This window comes from Convolutriloba macropyga, chromosome 15, assembly GCF_964194025.1.
Source record: "Convolutriloba macropyga chromosome 15, txConMacr16.3, whole genome shotgun sequence".
Classification (NCBI taxonomy): domain Eukaryota; kingdom Metazoa; phylum Xenacoelomorpha; order Acoela; family Convolutidae; genus Convolutriloba; species Convolutriloba macropyga.
Genome location: NC_134482.1, coordinates 2,659,507 through 2,675,042, shown reverse-complemented (window position 1 = coordinate 2,675,042; position 15,536 = coordinate 2,659,507). Strand labels below are relative to the sequence as shown.

Below are 15,536 nucleotides of genomic sequence, written 5' to 3'. Positions count from 1 at the left end.
TACCGAGCCTGCCTGATATTTTTTACTATGATTATAACTGTAGTTGCCTTCTCGAGGCCGTCGATAGAACTTTAGTTCAGAACTCTATATGTGAACGGTAGTACAGGGTTTGCTCTCAATTCGGTAGAATTTAATTATTTTCCTTTTGGAATCCTTTTGCTGGAAAGCAGGATAAAACTACCAACTGATTCCAGACAAGTCATCTCTAAAATTTGACACAGAGTGAAAAATTAAACCCGCTTAAATAAGTAGATGTAGCGATTTAGAAGTAAACAGCCGCTAGAAAATAAAAGTTTATGTAGTTTAAGAAACGAACGAATCCTGAGTCATCAAAACGACCATAGCCGAGATTCTTTGCATGTGTGAACCAAGAAAAAGGTCCAATTCTTGGTTACGAAGAAAAAACTTTGTTAATTTGTCTCCCGGTTCATATATTCGGTTTGTGCTCGTTTTAGAAAACAGTGTGTGAAAAGAAACGTTAACTTTACAAAATAGGCAATTGTACAATTACAATACTTGGATATTTATCAATGAGAAAACAACAGTAGCAGCAGTGGCATAGCAACATAGTGTACAATTTACAAATCATCTATTTACAAATTGAAGTAGTTCATGTTTGCTTGTTTATTTATTAATTTCACTCTATCATAATTGAAATATATAATCTCTGAAAACGGGTAACTCATCTGTTTTTTTTTCAACTTTTTATTTTCGTTCAATCATTTTTAGGCATTTTGATGACGAACAGTGGTGAAAACGGGGAGGGTGTTTTGTGTGACTATTTTGAATTAAAGGCCGAAATACTTAAAGAGCATTTAGTGGCAACTTTCCAACTCAAAGAAACAGCGAAAAATTAGAAATCTAGTACACAAAGCGGGGTGGTATTTAGGTCACGAGTGACGTTGTTGCTGATTTTGTAATCTAAGGAAGCTGTTGATTTGATCTGATCAGTTTCTGAGGAAAGGAATGTATTTAAGAAGACTGAGTAGAATGTTTAAAAATGGTAAGATTGACAGTTATCAAGTAGCATTGTAGTTGATTATTACTATTGGTAGCCATCGTTTGAGTGGTAGCTGAACGTAGAGAGCCGCGAGGATGTTATTCATCAATCTATCGCTGTTGTTGTTGGAGTGACCTGTATTTGTCCTGTTCCGCCTGCATTTGTACATCTCTAACTTTATTCTTCCAGTATTCTGTTGACTGTTGCAACTGTACTGACAACTAAAACAACAACAACAATTCACCTGTTACTGATTATCAGCACACCGGTTGAGGTCGCAGACAGAAGCGAGCTCTGATCAGACTAGAGCAACTTTGAGCACACAGCTGCTATCGATTATATACTGTCTGCGAAAAAGTAAGCGCTCATGAAGGTCTGGCCAAAAGAATGGACGTGGTCTAATCAAAAGTCATATTGGTGTGAGAACATCTGTTCAGAAGCGGACTTCAACGCAAACTAAACAGACGTTCTCCCATACAGAAGATCACGAAGTTTGTAAATCAAAACCGTAATATTATTTTAGCTCAATAAACCCAGCTCATTATCATTGATATTGTTGATTCTGATAACGAGCGTAAGCCCTGGCCGACAAATTAATCCAAGATTCAGCCAGATCTAACAAGACTATGACCCAGAGAACTCCGGAAGTCATCTGCTCAGATAATACTCAATATTTTCTATTCTTACCTGACATCACTTTAATTTTTTAAATATGGTTAATTAATTTTATTTAGACCATAATTATAAATGAACGAATGGATTGAGGGGTATTAGAGTAGAAAAGTGACTGACCTCTCCTACTCTTGAGATCCAGTAGCTCTTGTCCAGGTCACTCTGGTCACACACACCCGCCTTCTCTAGCTCCCTGTTGATCGTACTCTAAAACAGGCACGGAGGTGTAACCAATCCTCACTCACAAATGTATGTTGGCTCATAAACTAATGAACTGAAGACCCGATTGCATTGGTTAATATTCAGACATATTGCTTGGACACTCAATTGATGATTCTAAAAAGAATCAAAACTTCTAATACTTCAAAACTTTCATTGCATGTCAGTTCACAATAATCAAATAGTTGCAAAAAACTAACTTGTAGCAGTAAATAATCAGGTCATGAACTATTTCTCTATTAATACCTCGTACTTTTTTTCTCTACGGGGTGCTCTTTCGAAAATGAGGAATATAATCTAATTCCTGCCTAAATGAGTTATGATGTATTCCGCCAACTTCGCGATGAATTTTGGGTATCAAATCACGGGTTGCGATTATAGGATTGATGGCTATAATATTATCTATCAAATACTCACCTTATAGAGCTCAAATGAGGAGCTAGCTTGTTGCAAGTTTGAGTAGAAGTGTGAGTGACAATTATTCACTGACCCACTCAAGCTATTACTACTCGTAAACAAGCCATGCTAATCAAAAACAGAAACAAATTAGTGCAAAACTGAATCAAATATCTGAGATTACTATTAATTGTTCTGATGAACAAACAGCATCATTGACTTTCCAATATTCAATATATTATTTATGCAGCTTCGGATATACGCAGTTCTGATGAATGCTTGCATTGTTGATTTTCTGATATTTTTAGACAACATATTTTTTTATTTTCCTATAGACTATGTATGAACGCCTATAAATGTTTAAAACACTGAAAATACTATTCATTTTGCACAATCGCTTACTCGCTGCTTTTCGTCAACAACTCTTAAATTATTGAAAACATTTTTAATGTTGTTGTTTTTCTTCTGGATGATATGGATGAAAATGTTAATGTTAATTTTTGGCGATATTAGTGAAATTTACATCTCTGATTTTCACAATATTTTCTGAGCAATAACATTAGGACGAAACCCTCCAACATATGCAATACCTTTTCGAGTTGTGACTTGGGGTGGTGATGATGATGTTTGGAGGATGACCTCTGGGTGGTGTTGGCTTGTGACTCTGAAGAGGGGTACATGTGTTTGAGTTTGAGTGAGTCCAGTTGACCTCTGAGGTCACTGATGGCTGTGCTCTTTGTCTCCAGTTGGTATTGTAACATGGTCTTATCAGACAGCTCCTTGTCCAACCCACTCTTCAGTCGAAGGTTTTCTTTGTTCAAATTGTTCAGCTGAAACGCAATTAAAAATAAGAGTATATAGAATGGGCAATTTTTTGAATGCTCAAGGGAAGCAAAAATCGTAACAGAAAGAAAAACACAACTGCTAAAAGACTCAATTTCACAAACCTAATTCTTAATTCTCGAGACCAAATTGATACAGTGAAAAAAATCTGCGATCTTACTAAATGAGCAAATATTGTTGAAACCCTGTAGCATAGGCCATTGTTTGAATTTAACTTATTGTTCCGACCCCACTTGTTCTTCTGAACAAAAAAAACCATTTGAGTATATAGTTCCTCGTATACTCAAATGGTTTTTTTTTTCGTTCAGACAATCTTGGCCGATCGATATATTCATCGTAGAGAAATGTGAATGGTATCACTAAAAAGCTCGTCCAGCGTAGAGTTCGGCATTAAAAAGATTTTTTGAATTTCGTTTTTTTTGAGAAGTTATCGAGGTTTAAAGTTTTGTGTGAACACGTGATGTTGGGCATGACTTTGTTCACTTTTAGCGTAATTTTTCTTCAAATTAAGATTTTTTTCTATTAAAATATTAATTCAAAAATTATTAATTCAAAAATATTAATTCAAAAAACAAATGACACAATTTTGTGTTTCTAAAAGACGAAAGGCCATAAAAAGGCTAGTTTTCGTCTCATAGGGAAGTTTACTGTCAAAAAAAATTCGATTTCTATTTGACAGCTGTTATTTCAAAAAACCACTTCATATTCGCTTTCAAGTCACTTAGAGACTGGTCACTTTTCAAATCAAGGTTCTGTTGATGACAGAGCTCATTTACAGTCAAATGATGCCCAATGAACAAATAGATCGTTTTCCAGGAATCGCTCATTTTTATCGCGTATTTTTTACCTAAAATTTGATTTTCTTTTCAAGATTTTAGTACAAATTTGTAGTTCTATGGCATAGACTCGTTGACTAAAAGTGCAACAGGCTTCCTAAAGAGCAGTAAGTGCTTTTAAGTAGTAAATTGAGTGCACAGCTAATGGCTGTAAAGACTTCTAAAAGTAATTTTTCAAAAAATTTTTATTTAGAAAATTAGCAGATGTGAAACTTGTTTCTGTGGATTGTAAGTCAGTCTTACTATTGACCAATTCTTCTCAACAGCAACCAGAATAGTCTGTTGAGCGATCCTATCTTCTAACTATGGTCTTCATGAATTCGATGTTAAGACTTTTCAAAGGTTTTTTTTAAATTTTAGATTTTCTTTGCATAATTTTGTTTCCTCTTGAAAACTTATCACATTAACCTATTATTGACAGTTCCAATTAGCTCAGAGAAGACGTTCAAAAGATCATAGATAAATTTTTCAGGGAAAAACGTATGGTTCTAATGGCTTCGAAACTGTATTCTTGCACTCTTCTACTGATTTTTTTTGGTTTTTGCATGTATTTGTTGTCGTTTTCATGGTCATACAACTTATGCGGATGATTTATTGATGATATAGGAACGAAAAAAACTATTGTATTCCCATCGATGCATAATTTACTATAAATTATTATTTTTTGATTTCCGTTCAAAGCTATTGAATTTTATGGCTTTGTTATTACGGCTTTTCTAAAAAATTTCGTTGTTTTACATTAATTGTTTATATTTGTTGGTTGTTTTCAAGTCATAATGTTAACAAAAGAAGTCTATTGTTTTTGAAAAATTATATGAAATTGTAAAAGTTTTTACTGAATAGTTCATTTCTAACGGCTTCGACACATTTCTCTCTCAATTTTTTTTTCAATTAGCTGTTTTTGCCTGTTTTATATTCTTTATGTAGTCGTAAAAATCTCAGGTCTCTTAAGCTTCTACATGACGTTTCAAAAAAAGAAATTAGTCAATTCAGAGAGCTTATAGCAAATAGCCTAAAATTTTATGGTATTATTTCTTTTCAACCTTTTTTTTTAATTTTTCAGTTTTTGTTGTTATAATATGTCAACGTGTATCTATTTCTCATCATCGAGAGGCCCATCCACTTCCTCTTAATTCGAATACTACCATGTCTGTTAAACTAACGTCGTAACTGATGTTTTTTGTGGGAAGATATGCGTTTTAATAAAAAAAGTTTTTATTGGTCAATATTTCTGTTCTCTTTCTCTTCTTTAAGCACATTTGCGTAATAACAGATACCAATGATTTTCAAAACAAGCCCAAGTGAACACATTTAATCTTTACATATAATTTCACTTGAATTAGTTCCGATAACAATTGAGATAAAAAAAAAACAAAATTTAGGTAACAGCGAAAGATTTTAATAGCTTCAAAAATTTGCGTTTTCTCAAATTGTTTGTAACTTTTTCAGTTTTTCTTCATCTTTAGTCAATTTTTGTGGCTTATTATAACCAAAGACAGGTCCTATTGGTTGGTTTCTGGCTTTTTAGCAAATGTATCACGAAATTTTTTCGTTAAAAGCTAATGGTTTTTAAGAAGTTTCAAAATATTTGGTTTAAAAAAATTTGTTTGATTTTCGAATTTGGCCTCTTTAATTGTTTTTTTTGTCAATTTGTTACTTAGTCTGGTTAAAATGAAGTCTGATCTGCTTTGTAGTAATAAAAAAATGTGTAGTTAAGGTTTTATCTGATTATATTTCGGCGTTGTTACCATGTGCTTTTAAGTTTAGATGTTGAATTTTTGCTGGACAAAATTGTTTTTCCTAATTTTTTTGTTTGTTTTGTTTCCTCTCGTAGTATTATTAATGGCCTCGTAAGCGCTTTAATTAGGCATGGTATTAATTAACTTATTTAGTAGTTTGTGTAACATTTTTTTAAAATTCAAAGATCTATTTCTGATTCTCTCTTCAATTGGTTGACCGTTAAGTAAAAAATGTAGATGAGCGCGGGTCGGAACATCATGCGCAAACGCACATTAACGAGCCTCCTTATTTTACTTAAAATTTACGGAACATGCTGAGGGAACCAGCATTGCAGTCAGCCAGCTGACCAAGTCGATATTGATGGTTTCGAAAAAGAGCATGCATATTGCAAGGCAGATGGGAACAAGACTCTTGTAGTCTTTCAAGTTTGTTAAAAGTTTAGCCAGTCACAACAAACCCAGTTAGAATTTGTTGGTTTTTATCAAAGAACATTTTTCCAAATTGCCTTCAGAAAATAGATTTTGTCCAAAAAATGTTTGTATTAGGTTTGTAGCAAACTTATATCATGTCTTCCAATTATCAGCATGGCACTTTTGTCCATAAGCGAAAAACAACAAAATAGACCAAAATGTCAGTTTTCAACGCCTAGTGAGTTTGTTATTGCTAATAGAAACCTCAATAAAAGTTACAGGTACTCAGAATTCAAGTAGCTACTATCTTAATATAGAGACCAAAAACTCAACTGATCATAGCAATGGTACTGGTAGTCACTTGACTAGGACCTCTTGGACTTATTGAACACCTGTCGAGTAGATTTCATATTATGTTGCATGATTTGTACCATATGTGTTGCAAACAAATGTCCATCCTAGTCGAGAACTATTTATTATTATTATTAACTACGCGTGTATCACTTTAGAGTGAGTGGATGTGGGTTGATTTAGTACCTGTTGATTGAGCTGTTGTATGGTAGTGACGTTGCTCTTCAGCCTCGCATGTAAGTCCTCGATAATTCCTGTCTTCTCTTGTAACTCCTCAGCTTGTTCTGTCTCGTGGTCTTCAAGACGAGCTTTCATTTGCTCAAGCATCACCTTCAAAATTGGGTTTAAAATAATCTATAAATCTCTTATCAATCATGCCAAGCCATGCATGGTATCTGATCAAGTAAGATAGTATGATCATGTGACACAAAATTACTCACTCTTCATGTTCGCGTATCACATTTAGTGTTTTTCGGTCACAAGAATCAATCAGCAAATATTTTTTTCGGACACACTTTAGTGGGGGGAGGAAGTATAAACACAAATGGGTTTTTTGTTCAGTTATTTTCGGCCGATCGATATATCCATCGTAGAGGGTTGTGAGTGGTATCAATTGAAAGCCCGTCCAGAGCAGAATAAAAAAGAATAAAGATTAACGACAGTAGTGTTGGTTTTACCTCTAAAAATACAAAAGTGTTGTTGAACTGTTTGATTCATTTTTTTCGCAAACAATTTTTTTTCAAAATTCAGACTTTTTTCATCAAAATTGACACGAAATAAGTTTCTTTAGTCCACTTTGTTTAAATATGCCGAAATCCCGCACCAAAAATCTGCGGACACAAGAGACTGGGATAGTTTTATTTGTGCTCCCTTTTTACAAATCTAAATGCTGCCGAAACAATTTTTCCAAACTCCACAAAGGGCAAGTTTCCCTTCCGCTTCCTATGAGATTGTTCTTGAAATAAACTGTCGCGGTATTTTTTGCTAATTTAACTCAATAATTATCCAAAATGCATAAACAATTTTTGATATTTCACTTTTTTTTCTAATTAGTCATATCCAAAACATTCGGAACAATTACGTGGTGCTTGTAGACGAGCAGCAATAGCCAGGATAGTTTTGGTCTAATCAATGTTTCTATAGTCCAAAAAAATTCGATTTCGCATTTTTTGCCTTTATTTAAAATTATTACGGATCAGAACAATTTGAAACGATTCTTACTAATGGCAGATCCAATTGGCTTCTAAGGAGTTAAGGAAACCTATCTATTTTACAAATCTAAATGCTGCTGAAAAAATTTTTCCAAACTCCAAAAAGGGCTAGTTTCCCTTCCGCTTCCTATGAGATTGATCTTGAAATTCTCGCGGTATTTTTTGCTAATTTAACTCAAAAATTATCCAAAATGCATAAACTATTTTTGATATTTCTTTTTTTTCAAATTAGTCATATCCAAAACATTCGGAACAATTGGCTTCTAAGGAGTTAAGGAAGCCTATCTATTTTTCAAGTCAAATGCTTACGGTCGTTTCGATTTTTAAAGGAATCGTTTTCAAAATAAACAAAGAATTCTTGAGCTTTTCTATTTTTTGGTCATCTGGTAGTTTAAAGTCAGCAAGAGAAAACAACCCGAATCGTCTTTTCAAGGGATTAAAAGATATTACTTATTGTGGTTTTAGTAATGGTTTTTCGACTTTGATGCTGGGTTTTCACAAATAATTTTGATTTGCAATTGCATGAAAAATTTAAGATAATTGCAGTTCTTAGCGGCTTCCTATGGAAGAACCAAAAAAATCAATTATCGATTTCAGTTGATAGCTAAAATTTTCCATAACTCTGAAATCAATTGTTTTTAAAAGATTTAGACGTATTCTTTATCTTCGAATACGTATTCTTTATCTTCTTGTTCTTCTTTGTATTTTGGTTACAAAATATCAATGATTACAATTCGCTTTTCACAGAGTTATAGCTCAAGAAAAGCGCAGTTGAAAATATTTGATATTTTTAGTGTTTTTCTATTGTTTTAATGGGTTGTTCGAGAAAATTATAATTTCCGAATTTTGTCTGTAATTGTCGTTTTCAGGAGACGTATGACACATTCTGAAAAATAGATTTAAATTTCTTTTTTGGAAAAATAAATGATCCTGTTTAATGATTTCAGTTGACAGCTAACGTTTCTATAATTTCGAAAATATTTATTTTCGAAAAATGTGAATTTTTAAACTTTGACCTTTTGCTCTTTTTGGTCTGCTTGTCACCTAGTCTTATTATTCAGAGGTCAAAAACCATATTATTGGTGTTATATCTTATCTTCTACGCAAAAGATTATGGTTTTAACGGCTTCAACGCTGTTTTCTAGCAAAATTTGCTTAAACTGTTGATTTTTGTCTGTATTTGTTGTTTTTTTTAGAATATAAGAATTACAAGATACTTGGAATTATAAGATACTTTGGATATTGAAAGGTCTCAATGTCTTCATATGAAGGTATGAATGAACATAAAACTAATTAAATATAAAGGTATTTTGCTGTAATTTGCTGTTTTTGCTCTTTTTTATCTACTTTTTGTCGAGTCTCATTAAAGACTGATCACACCTTTTTTTCTCTAGTCAAGTTGAGACTAATTTGTTTAGTTTAGGTTCTATTTGATGCTATTTTGACTTTGTTATTGACTTTTAAAGATTTTATCTTTTGTAGCTTTTATGAACGATATCGAATCATTTTGACACATTGGGTATTTTGGAATTCGGTATTTTTTCCCGACACCATCCGCAGGTAGATGATAAATGTAAGGATTGATTAACTAAACTTATTGGTGAAAACGAAAGTTAGATCAAAGTTATAAATTAGAACCTATTCTTACGCATGTCTGATTTGGACACGTTTAATACCATCGTACCTGTTGTTGAGTAGAGTGGCTCTGCAGTTCCTTGAATTTTGCCAGTTCCAGTTTCTTGTCCTCCAACTCAGCAGCTGCTCCCTCGTAATTCCTCTGGTACCTCTCTCCCTGTTCTCCCAGGTGTTCCTTCTCAGCTGTCAGTGCCACTATCGCCCTACTCTGCTCCCTGATCTTACTCGCCAACTTCTCATTTGCTTGCCTAGAATCAAGTTATTATAGATGAATACTGTATGGTCTGTAGCAAACGTATATTGCAAGGCAAACTAAAGGACGGTCATTTTAGCTACCGCCGAAGTCGATACTGTCGAACTGAAGTTGAGTATAGTTGAGCGATTTTGTTTTCTGGCCGAGAATGGTCTTTACATGAGCCGATGACCTAACTAGGAGAGCTATATTTTAGTATTGAGATCAGTTACTTCCAATCAATTAGTTCACGAATATGATGGAGCATATTCCCATTATAATAAACATATGATGAGAACATGAGGTGATTGTGAAAAGCCCTCATTATGATGATAATTATATCTTTCTGAATCGTACTTTTCGATGCTAGGTTCTATAGCCTCCATTTCTAAGCCAGAAATCATGAAGACTGAAAGGCTCCTCCGATTTTCGAAAACTCAACAATTTAGCCGGTCCGTGATAGCGTTAAAGAGAAAGCTGCTTGAGTACAGATCATGCATAATCTTCATTTCATCATCCTGTAATTGAAAACTGCAATTTTCTACTGATACGAAGCACAACTGAGACTGTCGCTTTAGAGAAAGGTGAAGCGATTTATTATGTAAGATTACTGACTTCTGTTCTTGGACCCATTTGTTCACGTTGGCCACAACTAGTTCACTCTCCCGGTGCAGTCTGTCACTGTTGCTCCTTGCCTCGTCCAGTGACATCCTCATGGCTCCTATCTCGTCACGTGATGCCTCCAGTTTGGCCTCCAACGACTGCACCTCACAGCCCAGCCGGTTACTCTGCACACACACAAATGAACAGTTATGTCAATTCACAAATTTGTCATACATTACGAAGACGTTCCCACCTTTAAATATGCAAACATACTGTTCAGTCAGGTTTCTTCTCAAAACAGATGCCTTACAATTGTGCTCTATAAATTGCGGAATAATTTGTATGAATCTGCTTAAAGTCACTGAGAACTTCTGAGGTTTATCGGGAAGTCTGACTTAATATGGTTCAAGATAATAGGTGGAAATTTTGAAGTACTTTATATAGAGTCATATAACCTTGCTTAAAACACACATGATTAGGTTTTAAAATAATGAAAGTCAGCAGTGCCAAAAGTTCCAATATACTTAGCCAGAAGTTGACTTCCATGAACGTTCGGCATTTTTAAACTCGAAAGTTACGTGTTTTTATCAAAATTATTGACTCTGCAGAAGTCACTTTGAAATTCTGGCTTAACATCTCGAGCCCGTACGTGCTTCTCGAAAAACGACATCACTTCTCAGTGCCTTCAAGCAGAGTCATGTAACTTATACTTAAAACTTGCTGCACATATGTGTGAAAATGCCGAACGTTTGCTTGCAGGTCAACTTCTGGCTATGTATATAAAAATTCTGGCACTTCAAATTTTCGGTACATTTTAAAATTTTCAAGTGCGTGTTTTAATGACAAATAAACATTGCCACGATTGCAAGAATGTCTTCTGAGCTTGTTAGTATCTGAAGACTTTTTCATTATCCGATCTAACAACATTTACTCAATGTGGCGGTGGAGCTTACTAACTCAACAATCAAACTGAATAGCGCTTCAAGGCCATTTCAAGCATTAAAGCTAGAATAGCATTACAAGCGAAATTTAATGCTACATTCTATCAAAGCTATTTGGATTTGTTCATTTTGTTCAACATTTATATTCAGCAACTATTATTAGTACGTTATCATCATAAATGAAGTTAAACTGAGACTGAAACTCGAATTACACTATTATTGCCACCTATTCAAGTGTTCAGAATCACGCAAATTAAGCTCAAATGGAGCAAGAGATACCCAACATGGTAAGCCACATTCAGTGAACTTCGCGATTTTTCTACCAATTCAGAGAGTGCGGGGCACCGTATAAGGTATCCCGAACCCCAAACTCAGTGTATTCAGAGAATCTTACGACATAGTGATCTACAACGAATCAGAGATGCAATACTGACATATACGACAGTATAAATAGGGCTTGAAAAACTACCAAAAATCAGTTGAAACTCGTTAATTTTGGGTTTTTAAACTGACATACAGTGCGTATTGAAGCACATTTTCTTGAGCGGTAAATTATTCGTTATCGTGTCTTGTTGTTGTAGATCATATTAGTGATTGTACTTAATTTTGACTTGTGAAAAGAGAATTATTATTAATATTCTCGAAACTTTCTTTCTGAGGAACGAAGTTCCTAAGTGAGAGAAACTTTGTGCAAAGCATAAAGTCAATTTCTCTTACTGGCTTTAACGAAGCCTACTTTAGTTCAAAATTGTTGTTATTGAAACCAATAGAGAGACTTGCTAACTTTGAAGTTAGAAAAATATTGTTAGTTTTATCAGATTTGCAACTGGTTAGAAACCCTGTTTTACAACTGCTAACTGTAGCAGGTTGAAACTTTGCTTAGTTATAGCCAAGTTATAGGGCTACAATTTGTAGGAAAGGGAATTTCTAAATTCGATTTATAAATCGAGTTATTAACAAAACACAACAAAATTTGATTGTTTCAATTTGAATTATTTTTTTATTCTGAGAGATAAACTTTGCTTAGTTATAGCCAAGTTATAGGGCTACAATTTGTAGGAAAGGGAATTTCTAAATTCGATTTATAAATTGAGTTATTAACAAAACTCAACAAAATTTGATTGTTTCAATTTGAATTATTTTTTTATTCTGAGAGAAACAAGTTTTTTGTACAGCAAAGCTGAGCAGTTAGTTATCAGGAGTAATAGAGCAACAAGCAATGCAACGGTAAGCTACAGTATAGCGGATAATACAGTTCACAAAAGTTAACTGCAAAAACACGACATCCGGACAGATTTGAAACCGCTGAAACGAACTGGGCGGTGTAAAGTTTTCCTTGACTTTAATAGGAGAGCAGCCGTTACACTCGATTCAAGAGAGCCAAATTGTTCTTTTTAATATGATCAAAAATTTTGAGTCGAATTCATCAAACATCTCTAGCAAGATACTTCACACTCTTCTTGCATCTTTGTGACACAATATTTACCTATTTGAGTTAAAACTACTTACGTTGCATCGAAATTGCGCATACTTTTTTCCATGTAGATTATAACCAATTATAATAAAAAATTTTCACTGTTTAGCATGTTATATATAAATTGTAACGGAAAATCAAACTTCTTATTATAAGGCTATGCAAACAGCCTTAATAGGTCCAAAGACAAGCATTAGTTTGTTCACAGACAACAGTAAATAAAAAAAATTTGTTCACGAGAGAAGGAATTCGTACCTCGTCTGACTTGAGTCGGAGTTTTTCCTCGATGGATGCTAGCTCCCCTCTCAACACGTTGAGCTCCTCCTCCCTAGCAGACAACTCGTTCAACATGTGTCTCTGTTTCTCATTCCCAGAAGACACTTTGTTGTTGCTCTCCTCCAACTTGTTCTCGAGCAGGGACAACTCGTCCTGAAACAGACACATTTGTTCCAAGTCGTTGTTTGAGAAAAATGGGAAATTATAATGAGATAGTCAACTGTCAGGATGCAAAGTCCTGAGTACTCTTATCAATTCAAGGAATTCAAGTCAGCGGTACAATCCACAGTAATGTGTTATATTACGGTGGATCGTTATATTACACCACTGCTTTCATGTTTAATCTGGTTAAAGAAAAATTCTTAATTACCATTCTATCTGGATATTTAAAAGCTCTACTATCGCGACATTGTTCAAACACTCTGAGTTTCTCGGCCATCAATTTATGATCTCACACAACTGGAGGATTGGGCCATGGTTTTAAAAGAACATCAAGAAACTTAGACACAAAACTAAACTCGGTTCTAATTCAAATTTTGTCTCGGCGCGATCATTATCTCGTTTGACCAATCAATCAGATGTCAGAGGTTAAATCCTCCCACCTATAGCAATCCCGAACTGATGAAGTCAACTCCCATCGAAAATAGAAAATGAAGTTGGATTTAGAAACAAGTATTCACATGCCAATTAAGTAAAATTAGGCTAATCTAAATTTTCTCTATTTTTTCGCATAGATGAGTACTATAAATACGAATTAATTTTGTATATTTTGAGGTTCAATTATAACTTAAAACAAGGCGGCTCGGTAATTTGCGATTGCACATAAGGTTCCGACCCCGCTCATCCACAATTTTGGCATAATTGTCTACCAAATGAGGAACAGATAGAAAAACACAAAAAATTCAAGTATTTTTCAAAAAAAACTGGTGTATGAAACGAAAAGATAGCCTCCAAAGCAAATAACTCAGTGGAGTAAAAAAAGATGCATTAGATTGATGAGATATACCAATATTAAGAAAGCGAGCGAAGACGAACGGCAAAATCAAACAACAACAACAAACATTAATTACATCAAAAAATATATGTCCGTTTCAAAAAACAAAATTTAATAACAAAGTCAAAATCGCGTCAGATAAAACTGAAAAAAAATTGCATTTCACCAGAAAAAAATGGTTATTCACCAGTTCATAATAGAGCTTGGTAACAATTAGAAAAAAAAAGAACAGAAACTTTAAAGTTAGAAAATTCGCTGAATTTTAAAAAAAAAACAATTGATTTCAAAGTAATGCAAAACCATAAGGAATCAACTAAGATATCCCATACGTTTAAAATTACTAATGCTTCTACAGAAAGGAATCAAGAACTCTTGGTATTCAATTTTTTATGCAGTTACAAAAAGAACAACAAATAGACAACAAACTAAAAATCAATTAAAACTTGCCAGAAAATGCTTTGGAAGCTGTAAAGCCATACTTTGACCCCCCAAATATAATCGATTGCATCTTAGGAGAACACCGAGACTGTATTATGTGGCCGCTCATTAATGAAAATAAGCAACAATTAGACAAAAAAGATAAAAATGCAAAATTATGTAATACTTGTTTTCTTTCGAAAAAAATTTATTTCCAAAGACATGAAAGCCATTAATTACAAAATGAAAAAGTTGAATAGTTTCGTCCATTCTTCCAAAGGAAGACCTTGAGTGCTTCAATTATCCAGAATATGTCTTACCTCTACAAAAAGAACGTCAAATATGACCAAAAATCAAAAATTCATTTACTTTTTTTGTGAAAAACCCGTTTGGAAGCCAGTACAGTCATAACGAATTCTCTTAAAACATTAGGTTTTGTGACACCAATCCCTTTTGACGCCTTCCCTTGGAATGTATTATGTGACCTCTCATTAATTAAACTAGGTAACAATTAGACCAAAAAGAAAAAAAGCAAGATTATGTAAAACTTGTTTTCATCGAAAAAATTTTATTTCCAAAGACATGAAAGCCATTAATTACAAAATGAAAAAGTTGAATAGGTTCGTCCATTCTTCCAAAGGAAGCCCTTGAAAGCTCCAATTATCCAGAATATATCTTACCTCTACAAAAAGAACGTCAAATATGACAAAAATCAAAAATTCATTTATTTTTTTTTGTGAAAAACCCGTTTGGAAGCCAGTACAGTCATAACCAATTCTCTTAGAAATTTAGGTTTTTTGACACCAATCCCTTTTGACACCTTTCCTTGGAATGTATTGTGTGACCTCTCCTTAATGAAACTAGGTAACAATTAGACCAAAAAGAAAAAAAGCAAGATTATGTAAAACTTGTTTTTATCGAAAAAAATTTATTTCCAAAGACATGAAAGCCATTAATAACAAAATGAAAAAATTCAATAGGTTCGTTTATTTTTCCAAAGGAAGCCCTCGAGACCTGCAATTATCGAGAACATGTCTTACGTCTACAAAAAGAACGTCAAATATGCCAAAAATCAAAAATTAATTTACTTTTTTTTGTGAAAAACCCGTGTCGAAGTCATTAAATTCAAAACGAATTCTTTAAAAACATTAGATTTTGTGACACCAATCCCTTTTGACACATTCCCTTGACAAAAATAATGTTATTTCTAACCTTTAATTAACGAGACCAGGTAACAAACAGACAATATAAGAAAATATAAGGAACAAACAGAAAATATAAGGAAC

At 33.7% G+C, this 15,536-nt stretch overlaps 1 protein-coding gene across 3 annotated transcripts in view; it reads right to left on the bottom strand.

Annotated features, from left to right (window-relative positions):
* Positions 1–464: 464 nt before the first annotated feature.
* LOC142354679 (uncharacterized) overlaps positions 465–15,536 on the bottom strand; it is a 158,625-nt gene continuing 143,553 nt past the window's right edge. For all 3 annotated transcript variants that reach the window (XM_075407038.1, XM_075407037.1, XM_075407039.1), the window contains 7 exons: positions 12,819–12,992; positions 10,161–10,333; positions 9,363–9,561; positions 6,654–6,797; positions 2,878–3,117; positions 1,793–1,879; positions 465–1,221 (listed from right to left, as the gene is read on the bottom strand). In XM_075407038.1, coding sequence (XP_075263153.1) covers positions 1,111–1,221; positions 1,793–1,879; positions 2,878–3,117; positions 6,654–6,797; positions 9,363–9,561; positions 10,161–10,333; positions 12,819–12,992 — 1,128 coding nt within the window. In that variant the 3' untranslated portion in view covers positions 465–1,110. The remainder of the gene's footprint in view (positions 1,222–1,792; positions 1,880–2,877; positions 3,118–6,653; positions 6,798–9,362; positions 9,562–10,160; positions 10,334–12,818; positions 12,993–15,536) is intronic.